The sequence below is a fragment of the Trichomycterus rosablanca genome, chromosome 23 (genome assembly GCF_030014385.1).
Source record: "Trichomycterus rosablanca isolate fTriRos1 chromosome 23, fTriRos1.hap1, whole genome shotgun sequence".
NCBI classification, from domain to species: Eukaryota; Metazoa; Chordata; class Actinopteri; order Siluriformes; family Trichomycteridae; genus Trichomycterus; species Trichomycterus rosablanca.
In genome coordinates, this window is record NC_086010.1 from 5,335,116 (window position 1) to 5,353,417 (window position 18,302).

General features: G+C 39.4%; 1 protein-coding gene across 1 annotated transcript in view; it reads right to left on the bottom strand.

The window, feature by feature from the left end:
* Window positions 1-18,302, bottom strand: part of zfpm2a (zinc finger protein, FOG family member 2a) — a 173,927-nt gene that overhangs the window by 49,712 nt on the left and 105,913 nt on the right. Inside the window, exon 5 of the mRNA XM_062985599.1 lies at window positions 10,107-10,218. Coding sequence (XP_062841669.1) covers window positions 10,107-10,218 — 112 coding nt within the window. The remainder of the gene's footprint in view (window positions 1-10,106; window positions 10,219-18,302) is intronic.

An 18,302-nucleotide genomic window follows, 5' to 3' on the forward strand; every position in this document is an offset into this window, starting at 1 on the left:
TTCCCAAAAATGGGATTTGTATATGTATGAATATTTGATTGGTAACTAACTGCTATTTCCATTAGGCAGCCATGTTTTATATTTTTCCAACCAATCAAAATTTAAAATAGTTAAAGAGCAACAACTTAATCTGGATATTTGGTGAATTGAAGTTGGCGTACCTGCGGGTGAGCCAGTATTTGATTTGATTTCTTCGCTGCATCAGTAGCTGCATGAGTTCATCTACCGTAAATTTTCATGGGCCTCAATAAGCCACGATGACCTCTGGCGTGTAAAGTTTACGATCGCATTACAGCCAGTTTATGATGCCACCCACAGAGACAGGACAGATGGCAGTACCAGTCATCTGCTTAAAAGTGACTCTCTTCCTCCGTCCTAATCTGAGTTTGGAGAGTGAAGCTTTTTCAGGTGTTTCAGATCGATGCAGTCATGGGGATTAAAGTCTGGGGTCTGTAAGGCACCCCAATACCCAGGAAGATTACAAGTCCTACACATTGATCTCACATACACTGTATGACCAAAGGTACGTGGACAGATGACCATGAGCTTGTTGGATGTCCCGTTTTAAATCCACAGCCATGAATCTTGATAGATAGACGTCACTTTCTCCACACCAGAGGTGAAAGGACCATCCAGACAGTAATCAGTAAGAGGTGCAAAGAAGCCAACATCTGTCACGGTATGGGGGTGCATCAGTCCCCACAGCATGACTTGGGATTTTAGACAGACTGACATCTTTCATCATTATTCTGCAGAGCGACTGGTCAACAAGTCATTAAACGAAAACACACTTTTGCATCATTCAGAGTGAGTGTGTTAAGAGGAACGTTTATCATGTTAGTGAGCATGAAGAGCTATCCTGCTAGCTTAAATAAATGACTGAATAAGAGCTACTGTACCCCCTCCACACATACACATTAGGATGGATGGTACTGTCTAGCCGAGCAGACACACTCTGTCATCCGGCGCTGTACCTACAGCTAAACTGCACAGCAAGTCCTCAGAGAGGTCACCAGTGTGTTTATCTAAGTCTCCTTTACACACACACTTTTCCGGTCAGCCATTATTGGACTCCTGTATTCACAACAATGTACACTATATGGTCAAAAGTATTTAGACACCTGACCATAAGCGTGTTGGATATCCTAGGCTTAAGTATGAAGGTTAAAGGCTAGCACATGCTTCAACTTGGACACATGAAGCCAGAACCTCTTCTTATTTAACATCATTAAACAGATGAAACAGCACTTATTAAAAACACTTCATACACATACGATTGTAGCAGCTAGGGTCACTCTAAGTAAGTGGAGTACCTGTCTAGGGGGGGTAACATTACGAGATTTTTACTTCTAAAACTACAGCAATTTGATGTGCTGACTAGCATCTATTAACCAATATATTACACAAGACATTATGACATACGGGGCAATTGGTTGGATAAATTGCACTAGCCCACCACCACTGGGGTCCAGCCATGCTGTCAACTGGTCAGGCTTCTAAACACAGGCATGATTGGCTAGCAGACTGCCAGTTGCTTCTAACATTACATATGTCAGATGTATGTATTATTAATTTCTATAGTATATAGTATAAAACAGTTAAATTAAATCTTAATTTGTTAGAGAATAAAAAAAAAAAAAGAATGATATTAGTGCTGCAAATAACTGGTGTTTCAGTCTTAAATGCTTTAATTCTTTAAAACTATCAGTTCAGCTGTACCTTAAACACATATTTCAATAAATCTATATTTATATTAGGTTACATTTTAATACAGGATTCTTATCTGTAAGCCTTTCAGATTAAGAACGTTATGTTGTGAATTATTTCTACTCTAAATACACAGATTTCAGAGGACTATTAAAACAGCATATAATCACATTATCTTCAGGGATTAATCATTTATTAGTCATTTTAAAAGAGAAGAGTAAAAATCAACATGTTGGGGGATCCTAAAAAGATCCTAAATCCCCTTATCCTGATCTCCAAATATGCTGGGAGATAAGCACCATAATGTACTTTTCAAACTGGGCCAAAACATCCACAGAAGGAGGACGTGGGTGGAATTTCCTGATTTAGAGCCTCTATCTTTATTCTTTAAATACACAATCATGGATATTAGATGGATATTAGTGAGGTGTGAGGCAAGGCTGCAGCTCACATAGTGGAACTAAAATGTAAGCACAGAAATGAATCTTTAATTAGACAATCAACCACGATCCCTTTGATCACAAGCCCTTTGATCACAATCAGAATGATGCTGATCAAAGGGCTGGCACATATCTGGAGGGTCTTAATATTCAATATCATGCCATTACCTGTCTTAGGTGTCTAATCAGAAAAGAAAAAAATGTGTGTGTGTGGTTGTGGCTTGTGTAGTTCGGCCGGTGGTAAAGTTAAAGTTACAGACTCATTAACTTAAAACAATTGTGACTATTTTATATTTAAAGAAAATCATTAGAATAACGTTATAACACACAGCTGTCATGATTAGTGCTACAGAAAAGGACATTGTAATACACTATCCAAAATGTATACCTTTGTTTCCCATGAATTTAACTAAAGAAGTCGAAAATCCTATAAAATTATTAGTAAAACAAGAGATTATGGTATTATGATGATTTGTATAAATGATTTTAGGTTTGTTGCTGCACCATAAGTTTGGAACTTCAGACCAACTCTCTAAATGGCGTCTATAAGAATGTTTAAGTTAAATCTTCTCACAGCCATTTCCCTTTGGTCTAATGATCTTTTATCTCAGCTTTTGTGATGTCATATTATTTAATAGCACTTAATTTGTTCCACTGATAAGTTCAAAAGACTCTCATGATTTATTTTTGTAGATTTATAGAAGGGCGGCACGGTGACTCGTGACTAGCACTGTCGCCTCACAGCAAGAAGGTCCTATGTTCAATCCCCAGGCGGGGCGGTCTGGGTCATTTCTGTGTGGAGTTTGCATGTTCTCCCCATGTCTGCGTGGGTTTCCTCCAGGAGCTCCGGTTTTCTCCCACAATCCAAAAACATGGTCAGGTTAATTTGAGACACTGAATTGCCCTATAGGTGAATGGGTGTGTGTGTGTCTGCCCTGCGATGGACTGGCGCCCCGTCCAGGGTGTTACTGTGTGCCCACTGAAAGGCTGGGATACGTTCCAGCACCCCCCCAACGACCCTGATTGGATAAGCGGTTAAGAAAGTAAGTGAGTAAGAGTGAGATTTATAGCATACACAGATTACTTTACTCCCATTATGCATCACACTGTACTGAGTCTTAAAATATACATTTCCGGATAAATTTTTTATACCATCAGTGTGCACTGCAGTGTCAGACTGAGAAGCACAGCAATGATGATCACTAGATTTTACTAGATCCTTCTATAAAACATAAATATAAAGCTAATAATTCAGCATTCTAATTATAAAAATATATAATAATGATAAAAATATAACACTTATAATATCAGGAACCTTGATTTCTTTTTTCATTTTCATCATCCTGATCTGGAATTAATTAGTGCAGGGCATGAACACACCCTGGACAGGGCTCCAATATATCACAATTAAATTTTGAGCCAGATTTTGTGTTAAGCAAACCCAAAACACACTGCAGCACTAACATACCTATTAAACTAATGTAGTACCTCACTAGTAACATCAGAACAATGTGGTTGGTTCAGTAAAGAATGGAAAAAGCATTTGTTTGTTTGTGTGTGTGTGTGTGTATGTGTGTGTGTGTGTTCAGTTAAGAGCTCCCACACTGACACAGAGTGCGCCAATCGATACACGAGCATTTCTCACCATCGATTATATAATTATGCTGGGTTAAATCATCACTCCCACGCAGGCCTGCTGAGAACGGACTCTATGCACACACACACACACACACACACACACACACACTGCTGTTTGCAGGTACTTTGCCGGGCTGATTAGGATGCCGCTGGGGTGCTTTACATCACTCTTATTAGCCCCGGTGCTACACAATGGGATCATAATTAATGGCAGCAGCAGGACCCTGCTTGATCTTTACACACTACTGAAATACACAGCGCTCTCTCACTTCCGCTCTCATTTCTTTCTCTCTTGCTATTTTTCTCTCATTTAAATGCCTCTAGAGAACTCAAGCAGGAACGTTACGTACAGACACAAACCTTTACGTACAGACATAAACAAGACCAGAGCAGTGGCTCATTCTCTGGTACAACATTGTAAATGCAGTATTTTAACTCACACTGCTACGAAAGATCTGTTTAAACCCAGCAAGCCAACAACACTGTACCTACTGTTGAGCGAGGTAGTGGTTACGACTGTTTTTCCTCAAAAAAGTGATAGTATGACTGTAATATGTGACCCTGCCTCCCTCTTGCAGATTTAACAGCCTCCACTGAACTAGAAAGGCTTTCCTCAAGATTTTCAAGTATGTATGTGGGGAATTTAGTCCCCTTTAGTCCAAAAGCTTTTGGAACCATGATGGAGCAGTAAGGGGAATGTTGTAAATGTAGTGAATTTGCGTGTTGTGTCCTGTAGTTCTGCTCAGCATTCCAGGATAAAACGTGAAGCTTTAATTGCTTTTTATCAACTTTTTACTGCCATGATTTTAATGGTATAAAGCACAGTAAAATTGGTACTTATGACGCCCCTGTGTGTGGCTGAAACACCTTAAGTCATTATCTAGAATAATCATTATCAGATACTTTTGACCATGTACAGTAGCAGTAACAGTTTTACTACAAACCCTCTCTCCCTCTGCCGTCCCGTCCCCCCACTCGCCTCCCTCTGTGCTTTCTGTCCACTAGTCACACCGACCCTGACCGCTTGCTTTTATTCCTGCGCTCGGCGCAATCAATTACCGCAGCAACAGAATCATTAATAATTTCCTAATGAAAACGATTCTGTTGATCTCTGTTGTGTTTTAATTAAACATAATTACAGTGGTGCTCTGCACTGCGGCAGGGACCCCCCCTCCGGGTACGACTAAGTTATAATACACTGATAATGAATTTTTGACATTGTGTTTTGTTGTTCGGTTATTACGTGCTTACACAGTTCGCCTGGGCTTGCTGATAGCAGATAATAAAGCAGCCGTGTACCTTCTCATGCTTTGTCACCATAATGCTCAAAGGAGAGGTTTAGAGGTTAAAGAATTAAAACACGGCCGGTTTTGGGAGCACTTCGCCCCTCTGTGCTGTACCAGGCAGGTTTGTGTGTTGGCTGCATTTGCATAGGACTGGATGCCTTGATACAACAAGTTTCTGTTATTTTTTTTTATTATTTTAATGAATAATTAGTGTCAATAAAATTAATAAAGGTCAGTTGGAATTGTGTATGTGGATACTGCACCAAAATGTACACTATATAACCAAAAGTATTTGGAAACCTGACTATTAACTTGCCATGCATCCTATTTTAAAGCTATGGGTATTAATATGCGGTCTAGGGCGGCACGGTGGCTAAGTGGGTAGCACTGTCGCCTCACAGCAACAAGGTCCTGGATTTGATCCCCAGGCGGAGCGGTCCGGGTCCTTTCTGTGTGGAGTTTGCATGTTCTCCCCGTGTCTGTGTGGGTTTACTCCAGGAGCTCCGGTTTCCTCCCACAGTCCAAAGACATGCAAGTGAGGTGAATTGGAGATACAAAATTGTCCAGGACTGTGTTTGATATAACCTTGTGAACTGACGAATCTTGTGTAATGAGTAACTACCGTTCCTGTCATGAATGTAACCAAAGTGTAAAACGACATTAAAAACCCTAATAAACAAACATGTATGCAGTCTAACTAGTGAGATGAATGCTGGGAAAAATTATGTTTGTAAGATATGCATTGCAGACTGTACTGTAGTATTAAATACTCTGTACAGACTATAAAAGTAAATAATACAATGACAAGTGAAAAAATACAACAGTGAATTTAAACATTTTCAAAAGTAAAAAATAAATAAGTGTACATTCTTAAATGTTTACTTTTATTATTTGGCTTGAATATTATCTGATAAGTCTGATAAGCAGTGTGTGAATGTTGTGAATGAAACTCTTTGAGATGGGGTGACCAAGGTCTCAGGCCTTGTTTTATTTGTATTTTTATTATTGAGGAATCCAGAATTATAAAGCAAGAGAAAAGGTGAGTAAAAAGAAGTAAAAAGGGTCAGATGACCACGTCTCTGGTTTTAAAAACTATAAAAACTAGAATCTGATTAAACCTCTGAGCAGTCTGAGCACAAAAGCTGAGTAAATGAATCCAATCCGCCCGTGTAACTTCTGTTAAACACTCGTGTTACGTTGGCCAATTTTCACTCGCACAAAGACCAACTTTGCCAACTCGCTGTATCTGCCAGGCCTCAGTCTAAGAGGCTTACGGTCCAAATTTAGGTGACCTTTGCATTATAATACCATCGTAGGACGTTCACTGTTCATGTCCAACTCACCAGAGCCGCAGTATCAGACGAGGAGAACTAATTGTGAGATTTGCACATTGAATAGAGCTGGCTGAAGAACATTAGTGCTAATTCTTTTTTTTTACAGCACCTAATGTGATAATACCATTCAGACACGTACTGAACATGACGGCCGCCAAATCCACTGGATTATGTGGATTAACAGACACTTTTTTATATGTAGAAACCAATAAGTACATTTCTATCTATTTAGTGGTATTTTGTTATGGCTACACGACACCCAGATTAACATTTAAAAAATCTACTGTAACGAGAGCCTCAGAGGTTTTCAGGTCTTTCCTGAGTAGAACTTTTGTCATGCTTGTTTCTTATAAAAGCTTCAAAACTGCTTATTAAATTTTTTTTTACATTAAGTCAACATTAAGTCACAAAGCAGTACACTATCACCAAAGCCCTGTGACTGCCTGGGGCACTGTCCAAGGATTTCCTGCCTTGCACGGGTGGAACCGGACCTACCACGACCCTGACCAGGATAAAAATATAAAATAAACTGAAATTAATAAATCTGTTCCTTGCCGGTTTGACCCAAACCCCGCTTTACAGCATAACTAGAGCTGTGAACGCAGCATGACCCAATAACAGAGCGCATCTCACCTGGCTGCTGTTAGTTATAAATCTGCAGGGTTTCTATATTTAGGAAGACGCCTGCACCGGTTGCTTGAAGCTGCCCGAGGGGGAATCGTTCCTACCAATTTAGAATAAATGATGCCACACAGGATGCTGGGATTCATTTATTACCAGTATTACCAGTGCATATGTCATACAGCTTCCTTCAGTAAGCACACTCAGCTTTAGATATGCATTACTAAGTGCTGCTTCTGCACATGGGACGAATAAATCTGTACCTGCGAGCTGATGCAAGTACAAGCAACAAAGTATTAGCTACAGACCACGCTGAGTGGATTCTCAGGGTACAAAGCGTCTAGTTTGGTTTATCATTTAATGGTCTGCTTAGCAATTTGTGGAAATATATTATAATTATAATATTTAATTCAAAAGATTTATTGTACTTTTTGGATACAATCATTTTGACAATGTTTTAAAGACAGGGTTTTTAGATCAGGTCCCGTTTGATGTTATTACATAGATTTTTTTTTGTTGTATATTGGCTGAAATTATTTTATCAAAATACATTTTACTGGTATTAAAAACTGTTTCATAGAACAATCTTTAACTAGCAGGTAAATTGTACAGTGATACTAGTATAAATAATCCAGCAAAGTCAAATATGAGCTTGATTACATTTCTTACAGTTTTTTAAGACTGCATTATATATAGTTTTTGTATATGTCTTTTATTTTTGGCATATGTGGCAAATAAAAAATAAAAAACTTAATACCTATTTTACCCATCATATTTACCCAGGGTGGCACAACGTCACAGCAAAGGTGTTTCAGAACAACATGGAAGCTTCATGCTATTTTTCTGCACTTTTTCCACTGACATACTCTAAAATCTAAAAAGCCGACCGACTATATCAATGACCATGGTTTTGAAATATGATGCCCAACATGCTAACAATCAGGTGTCCACATACTTTTGACTGCACAGTGTATATACACTAATCAGCCATAACATTAAAACCACCTCCTGGATTTTACACTCACTGTCCATTTTATCAGCTCCACTTATCATATAGAAGCACTTTGTAGTTATACAATTACTGACTGTAGTCTATTTATTTATCTACATATCTTTTAAACCTGCTTTCACCCTGTTCTTTAATGGTCAGGACCCCCACAGGACCACCACAGAGCAGGTATTATTTAGGTGGTAGATCATTCTCAGCACTGCAGTGACACTGACATGGTGGTGGTGTGTTAGTGTGTGTTGTGCTGGTATGAGTGGATCAGACCTATAGATCTATTAGACACTCCTACCTAGTTGGTCCACCTTGTAGATGTAAAGTCAGAGACGATCGCTCATCTATTGCTGCTGTTTGAGTTGGTCATCTTCTAGACCTTCATCAGTGGTCATAGGACGCTGCCCACGGGGCGCTGTTGGCTGGATATTTTTGGTTGGTGGACTATTCTCAGTCCAGCAGTGACAGTGAGGTGTTTGAAAACTCCAGCAGTGCTGCTGTGTCTTATCCACTCATACCAGCACAACACACACTAACACACCACCACCATGTCAGTGTCACTGCAGTACTGAGAATGATCCACCACCTAAATAATACCTGCTCTGTGGTGGTCCTGTGAGAGTCCTGACCATTGAAGAACAGCATGAAAGGGGGCTAACAAAGCATGCAGAGAAACAGATGGACTACAGTCAGTAATTGTAGAACTACAAAGTGCTTCTATATGGTAAGTGGAGCTGATAAAATGGACAGTGTAGAAACAAGGAAGTGATTTTAATGTTATGGCTGATCAGTGATGTATATCAGGCTCCATGCTGTAAGATTATACAAACTAAATATGTGACATAATCGTCTTTAATAGCTGATCAAAACTTGAATGATTCAGTAGATATAAAGCACAAAGTTAAGTAGTCGGGTAACAGGATCACTCCTCCAGTGCAGTGGAGTGATTAGCGCTCGAGGCTGAAAATCCATCATTTGCAAATCTTGCTTGTTTACTTTGGAGCAAAGAAACCTCATGTCCTGAGGAATCAGGACCCTCATCCTGTAGTTAACATCTGCAGCATCGTGTATACACTGCGTCAGTGAGATGCTAAAGAGCCGCCTACACGCAGTAATGATGTAAATGCGTGTTGGCAAGGGTCGCTGCTGTCGTCGCTAATGCTTTGTTAAGTCTGGGTCGAGTTGCAAAGCCGCTACATTGATGTTTGTGCTGGGTAACGTTTATGTAAGGAAACTAGACAACAAAAAGTAGAGACAACCATGAACACGCTATTATTTATTTCTTTATAATCAAGTCATGCTCGCTAAACGTGAGTGATTATAGTGACTGACGTACTTGTGCTAAAACAATGCTGATTTGTGTTCTGCATGATCCAGTTGTTTCACTGAATGTTTTTTTGGAATTTCCCCACAATTTTCCTCCCAATCTAGTCGGATCTAATCACCTCATTGCATTTCACTTCCTCTCTACTGCTGCTGACCTCCACTCCTGACCAAGGAGAGCCATGACTAACACACGCCCCCTCTAACATGTGTGCAGGAATTGACTGCTTTTCTTCACCTGCACAAAGTTTAAGAGTTCATATGCGGGTCAGCTTTGTGTACGGAGAGACACGCCCTGATCCTCATTATCCCTCGGCTATGTGCAGGCACCATCGACTAGCCAGCAGAGGTCATAACTGCATCGGTTTTGAGAAATCCCCCTGGCATCCAACCCAACAGACGAGCCAATCACTGTCCAAGGAGGCACCCACTCTTGAATTTTTCCTGATCATGATCCTGCTACAGTGCTGATGATGAAAATGCCAATATATGCATGTCCCATCAGTAACAGTCCGCATGCCAGCGATGTACAGAAATGTCACTGCACGTTTACAAACACAGTAACAAAAGCACAAGGTCAGACCAAGAGGAAACTGAAAACAAGACAGAAAATTGCACATGTCTGTGATAGTGTTAATACCTGCACTGACACAAAACCATATATGTAATGGGGGGGGGGGTCCATCATGGTTCCTTGTGTATAAGTGTGTGTGAATTGGGTGGGTACGACGCTGAGGTGTTAAACCCAGGTTCTTACCTTTGCTGTACACAACACAGTTGTTCTTGTTGTCTTCTGCTCCCTGCCAAGTCACATCCAGCAGCCACCTGGGACCCGAGCTCAGAACCACTGGGACCGGTGCCTTGCTTTTCTGCACGAGGAGAGATAACACACAAATGTGGAATTAATTTGGGGTGATTAAAGAGCACATTAAAAATAAAACGATGCGCTGGCACTGACTGGCATCGAGGTACAAACTTGTTAGGGACGTGCATTTAATGGTAAATTTTGGCTTTTAATGATGTCCTTTATTTTATTAAAATATTGAAGTTATTGCTGGTTATTGTTGCGCTGCTGGAGTTTTTAAATACCGTGTCCACTCACTGTCCACTTTATTAGTCACTCCTACCTAGTTGGTCCACCTTGTAGATGTAAAGTCAGAGACGATCACTCATCTTTTGCTGCTGTTTGAGTTGGTCATCTTCTAGACCTTCATCAGTGGTCACAGGACGCTGCCCACAGGGCACTGTTGGCTGGATATTTTATTTTGTTGGGTGGACTATTCTCAGTCCAGCAGTGACAGTGAGGTGTTTGAAAACTCCAGCAGCGCTGCTGTGTCTTATCCACTCATACCAGCACAACACACACTAACACACCACCACCATGTCAGTGTCACTGCAGTGCTGAGAATGATCCACCACCTAAATAATACCTGCTCTGTGGGGGTCCTGTGGGGGTCCTGAGCATTGAAGAACAACATGAAAGGGGGCTAACAAAGCATGCAGAGAAACAGATGGACTACAGTCAGTAATTGTAGAACTACAAAAAAGTGCTTCTATATGATAAGTGGAGCTAATAAAATAGACAGTGAGTGTAGAAACAAGGAGGTGGTTTTAATGTTATGGCTGATCAGTGTAAATAAATAACATTATTTGCTTAGTGTATTTTTTGACCCTAATTATTTACAGAAGATTTATTATAATACTTTAAAGATGAAGAAGTATTAATCATTTTATTTACAGAACAACATATACAGAAACTATTACAAATCCCAAAACTGTGTGTGTAAACTTTTAACGTTTTTATTTGTATCCTTGATTAAAAGTAATAATTCATCCCTGATTTAATTTAGAACATTTTAGCTGTACATGAGATTTAAACTGAGACTTTTTGGGCTTCTTGGAAAACTCGTCCCTTTCAGCCAGCTGAGAATTCTGGGAAATATTTTTTCCAGCGATAACGGTGTCAGATCTCTTAGTTAGATTACACGCTGATCTTAGGTGGCTGGGAAAATTACGGGAAGCATGCGGACGGCCCGAGAATGTCTGAGGTGAACGTCTTGTCCGGCGCTTATCAGTCGCCCCGGCCGAGAAGAATTTAAAGCATCGGTCTCCGTTTCAGGGGGCGCTGGAGGTCACGTGTCGTAATGTGCTGGCAAGTTTTTCTAAATGCGCAATATCATTTTTCTTTTCAGGCGCCAGGTCGAACTGAGGGCTTCAAATTATTTCTTTAAATCAGAAGTTGAAATAAGGGGCATTATTCTCCACCTGCCCTGATGTGGATAGAGGGCTTCTGTGCTCGCCTGGCTATATTTTTTATTCTCAACTAGATTTTTATTCAATTTGTATGTTTTTTTTTTAAATGCCATTTTCCCCCTACAAAAGGGCAATGAGAGCCTGGAGTACATCTTCAGCGTGCCGGGAGGAGGGGTGAGCTGGATTTCTGGTACAGTAGCTATTGCTATTACTGCCAGGCAAAATGTCAGGCTTTCTAGGCCATTACTCTCCACGCCTCGGGCTCTCCTTCATTAGAGAGCCACCAAAATAGTTTAGCTAACAGAAAATAGGTTGTGTGCTGTCTTGCCCATGTGCAATTTCCATAGAGAGACGTTCTCTCACGAGACATCATCACTCCGGCGTACTTTGACTCACCTGAATAAATGGAACAGTTTATATGTTGCAACATGAATGTAAAGTTTGAGAATCAAGTTACAGAAATGTATTCCGAAAGCAGCCGTGGAGTAAAGTCCAGTCCAAAAGTCCAGTCGGGTCTTATCAATACAGCATCAGGTTTATAATCAGATCTAGATTTATTGTATTTTGTATTTAGTGTATTTTTCGTCAGCACGGCGACATACAGAAGAGGGCACAATTCTGTCATGTTAGAGGATAGTTGTTAGTGGATAGATCCTTACCAGCATGAAAATATTAGAAGTTTTTAAGTGTTATCAAAAATTGGATTTAAATACTATATAGCTGAAAGTATGTGGACACGCCTTATTAAACATTTTTTAAATTATTGAGGTATTTCAGCCACGACCACACACAATCAATTATCTGCTTGCAGCTTTTTGAAGACAGTTTCTTTAATGAGCATTTCAGGACCGTACCCCTGTGTACAAGACAAGGTTCAGAATATCATGGTTTAAAGACTTTAGTGTTAAGAATTCCAATCAAGAAAGAACTCTAACGACCTGCACTATGAAATAAATTAAAAATTCACCACAAGAAAGACTTAATAAAGTCATTTCTGCCAGATTCCCAAATTCTCACAGAAACAGAAAAGAGTGAAGGCTGTTATGGCAGCAAACGGGCCAAATAAGGAGCCAGAACTAGAAGAAGAGATCCGTGTTCATCCTGGGCTTCCTCTCAAGACTTTAGTTTCCCTCCACCGGACAAACCATGCAGAAGGTGGACTGGCTATTTGAAATTCCCACTAATTGAATTTGATCAATCTCGGTGTCACTGGAGTCACTGATCTCTCAGACTAGGCCGTGTCTGAGTGAGGAAAGCTCAGCTGGGGTATAACTGGGGCCCTACTAAAATTACAGGGAAATTTGCTTAATTTCTTGACAGATTTCACAGATTTTTAAAGAAAAGAGCCAAATTTCATGGCAGTTATTAAATTACACTCATAAGCTAAATGATAGAATAAATGGAAGACATTTAATGGAGACATGTTTTTATCCGCTTTACACTTCGACATCTTGGACATTTTGACTAACTAATTGCTAACTGAATTGCCGTAGGATTGCTAGGACACCTCATAGTGCAAATTAACCAGTAAACGTGATGCACTTGAATGCTACGCGAATAAACAATGATAAATTGCTAAACACAAACCTTACATTTTAAATTTCACAGCAAATTGCATGTTACACAGAAAAAGGCTCATTTCATGGTCTGTGGTGTGATTTTTACGGCTGTAAATTAGATAGGGCCTTAGGTATAACCCACTGTGGTGCTGCTACAGCGACTCCTCCTGTCTAGTTGAGTTACCAAGACTAGTGGTGGAAGAATCCAAAGGGAGAAACATGATTCTTTGTATGTATTGAAGTTCTTGTTGTAATCTCTCTACATCTCGCAGGCAACAAAGGTTGCCAGATTTCACAGGGAAATATGAGTACAGAGAAGGAAAACGGCAGCAGACAGACAATGAAGTAATTTAGTAATTAAAGTGAGGCCAGAAATCAAAATTCTGCCAGAAGCTGCAGTCTCAGTGGCACTAGTGGGTTTAAATGGCTGGCTGCCCTCAGGTTGTGTGTGTTTGTATGTTTGTGTGTGTGTCTCGTTTTTCATCCGGTCTGGGTTCTTACTCACTGTGTAAGAGATACAGTGGGTGAAACAGTGTAGTCAGCGGCCCAGTGATTACGAACCTCTGCTCCAAATTCGCTATAAAATGAAAATCAATATTTTCACAAGTCACTGTGACATAAAAGATAACCTCTATTGATTTTTCCCCTCGACTTTGGCTCGCGTGATAAGATCTAATATAAATTTTCGGCCGCTCTGATTCGGCTCAGGACGGTAAAGCCGGCGATAAGCATCCTCGTGCATCCTATGTTTTTCTTCCTGTTTTTCCCCCCTTTCACCTTCTTTTCCGAGCGCAGTGTTTATAATTGGCTCGGCGCGAGGGTGAAGCTCCTATCTGGAATCAGCTCTAATGTTTTTTATTACAGCCGAGCCAAAGCCAGTTCCAGATAATTTCGAAATTTTCAGAGGGGGATTGTGATGGAGCTGATGGCGGTGTAGGAACCTGTAATAGGCTGTGTGCCCGACTGATTAAATGTTGCCGTAGATGAAAGGGGTCTGCCTCTGCTGCAATAAATTAACCCATCGCGCAAATCCCAAATCTGCGCTAATCCGGCCTTGAGACGGTGATCCTCTGATCAGCTGAAGGAGGTGAGGGGAAGAAAGATGGCGCTAACACTCCTGGTGTTGACTTCTATGAAGCTAATGATAACACCGCCGACCTCGGTGACACAAGCTTTTTAGTGCAGATCTTTGCTTTATAGGTCACCGAAAATATCAATCCTGACGATGATTTACTGCTTTTTCTCTCGCTCTTATTCTCTCTACTTTCCATCATTTCAAACTTAACCTTTTATATAACATATATAATCAGATACTCACAACATACAGAAGAAAAAATAATTATTACAGCATATTAAATTACAAATATCATTACAAGACCATTAACATTAATATGGAGCAACCATCTTATAGGGTATAACAGCCTTCTAGAAGGGCTTTCACAGGATTTGGGAGTGTGTCATTCGGTCAGGTACTAATGACTAATGCTTCCTTTTTTTTAGTAGCGTTATAAATGGGCATGAGAAACTAATAATTGGGGTTCATTTTTGGATTGTTCTCTGTCTTATGGTTGCGGCCGCAGGATGACGTAATCCTGATTAGTTTCAGGTTGAGTTGTGGGAAATGAGAACTAAATCTTGTGATAGGGATGAAGAATTGGACAGAAAAATATTCAGTGTAATAATGCACGTTTATTTTACGACATAAATAAATACCAAAACTGTGTTCAGGTCTCTGTGTCACTGGTCTCGCTGGGCTCTCGATCGACACAGCTGGCCACGTCTGAGGGAGGTAAGCTGGGGTATAACTACAGCTCAACTTTGTATTTCAAAAATCACAGATTTCACGGATTTTTAAAGAAAAGTGCCACATAACAGAGCTGTAAATGGGCAGTAAGAATGAAAATGGTTGAAGTTTATTTTTGGGTTTGTTCTCTGTCTAAAGGTTGCGACCGATTTGTGGATTATCCTGAGACTCTTTTCAAGTGACAGCTGACTTCCTCCATAGCTTTCAAAACAACAATCTGAAAGAACAACGTAACATCTTGTAAATGATCAAAAATGACAGTATGGCACAGACCTCTGTTTAGGGATTTTCATCACGTTTATGGTCAGCTGTTCACATAGTTTTGGTAATTTGTACCAACATTTCTGTGCACTTTATTATGTTGTAGATTTGATATAATTGCTATTTCTACCCCATGATGAAGTGAAAATTATTTAAAAATTAAAAGTGTTCAATCCCCCTTATTTAATACTTTTTTGGTAGCAATTTTATCTGCAGGTCTTTCTGGCTACAACTCTACAAGCTCTGTTCTTTGTGGTATGGGTTTTACAAATAATCCTGTGATAATAAGATGTACTTAAATAAAGTACACACACCCACACACCCAACCACACACAGTTTGATTTGGGCAGTTTATCTTATTCAGATCCTCTAAGGCTCCATTAAATGGACGGCAAGTTTGTGTGAACTGCACCTTCAGGATTTTGGAATGACTTGTGTGAGTGTGTGTGTGTGTGTGTGTGTGTGTGTTTGTACTTTATTTATGCATATCTTTATCATTAAAGAAATGTTTGTAAAACCTGTACCTTAAGGAATAAAGGCTGATGGCAAACGAGGTCCTACCAATTATTATTAGTGGTCCTAATAAAGTGGTCTGTGAGTGTATAGGGCAGCTGTAGCCTAGTGGTTAGGGTACTAGACCAGTAATCAGAAGGTTGCCGGTTCAAGCCCCACCATTGCAAGGTTGCCACTGCTGGGCCCCTGAGCAAGGCCCTTAACCCTCAATTGCTTAGAGCTTTGGAAAAAGCGTCTGCTAAATGCCGAAAATGTAAATGTATATAGTGCTGCAATATCTTTACCATTTTATTATTAAATAAATAACATAATTACCTGTTAAACCTGTTAAAGTAAACAATTATTTTTATTACTTAATCACGTAAATCATGTTTGTGGACGCCCTGTATTTACAATACAGTTAAATGTAACTGTGCTTTAGTTAAAGGTGAGTAAGGTCAGTGTGAGGTGATGTTCGGAGGAGAAGGTGTGTTAGAGAGCAGCCCTGTCCTGAAATGTATGTTTACAACCTTAAGCGCCCTCACACACCCCGATAACACCCTCCGCAATTAGTTGTTCTCTATGATGAAACAAATTGCATGTGGTCAACTGGAAATTTCATTAAGGCAGATTTACCTCTGGCTCTCGTTATCACTGCATATTAATATTGCTTCTGGCCTGCAGCGTGGATGACTTACACCGAGAGAGGAAAATAAATGTCCCGCTCTGGTCATACACGCCTGCATGCAGAAGCATTTCCTGAATAGATGTTAAAAAATATCAAACACAGCCCTGATTTACCATCTTTGCTTTTTTATTTACTGTTAGGTCCTAAATAAAGGCTCCATATTTTCGACTCAGTTGTTTCATTTTCGTTTCTTCGCTCGTTTAAAATAGCAGCAGCTTCACCGCCTCGAATGAACAGATACCTCCTTGGTGCTTTATTTTTTTTCCCTGCCAGCATCTGCTATTGGGAGGCTAAATAACAGAAATATGCAAAAAGAAATTGCAGGCTAATTCCCTTTGGAGATAGATCTTGGCGGCTGCCCTGTCATAAATCAGAGAAAATGTTTTTCGATATGAAATGAGGCAAGCTGCTCTAATCATTTCTGCATTTCAAATTGGATCACTGGCTCAATCGCTTTGGCTTTTTAAACTGCTTGCCTAAGAGCAAATGTGAGGTGGGAGATAATGGGGGGGTGTAGAGAGAAATCTCCGCCGTGCCGTGCAGCGCCGCGCCGTACTTAGTTTACTGCTTGAGTGAAAAAGAATGCATTCACCCATCACCCCCCCTCCCCTCCGCTCGCCCTCCCCTCCGCTCGCCCTCCCCTCTCGCCCCGGCTTTTTTCTTTTCAACTTTGTTAAATTGACTTTTTCTTTTTGAAATCGATAAAATTGAGAATCGCCCGCACGGTCGGTGCTGCCAATCTTTTAAGGAACACCCATTAAGGTTTCCACAAGTCATTATTTTCTAGCGTGGGCACATACTACAGTGTATTGATTTGAAATCAGCTGGTGCAGAACCGGGTTTGATTGCATGCTGATTCGGTTCCTTTATGTGGCTCTGAATAAAATAGTGTGGCATGTCGACAGCAGATATTGATGTTGAAGGTAAAGGATTAATGTAAAGGGTACATACAGCAGCAATCTGTCAATAATGTGCCACTAGCAACAATACATTCACGTGGCTGACAAACAGCACCGTACTGATGTTAAACAGCATCTATCTGACCTTCGGCTGCTCTGTCTGTTCAGTTTATTGCTTTTTCATCTGCTTTTTCTTTCTCTAGAGCGAGATTCACCCATCGAGCTTCACTGAATTAAAAGACATGAGACGACACAAAGCACTGCTTCCTAAAGTGGGTGATGTGACATCCGCCACTGGCTGAAACAGAATCTGTAACGAATTCACGTGATTTTATAAACTGACAGAATTGAATCTGATTTATACTGAGCAGGTATATAGAGGTGGATTATTAACAGTTCCATCAAAAACTCACTGGATCAGTTTATAAGTCAAAAACCAAACACAACAATTAATAAATAGAGTCACCAGCAAAAATTCAGTTGTCCTGCAAAATATTTTTAGCTGTTAGGAGACTAAACATTATATTTAAATGTTAAATTTTATAAATTTTATATAAATATAATCTATTTAAATATTTACATTCAGGGCAGTTTTGCTATTAATTAATATAATAATAATAATAATAATAATAATAATAACATTAATAAGAATAATAATAATAATTAATATAAAATATATATATATATATATTAATGATAATAATAATAATAATAATAATTATTATTATTATTAATTAATAATAATCATAATAATAATAACATAATAACAAAATACAACAATAACATTGTTATTATTAATAATGATAATAATAATAATAATAATAATAATAATAATTACAGTGACAAAGATGATAACAAAGATGCTGCTATTATTATTTTTAGCATTATTATTATTTAATAATTATTTAAAATATTATTATTAAATTAGCTATAATTATTTTATGATCATGTTCATTGCAATGACAAAATGATTATTATTATGGTATTTTGTTATAAT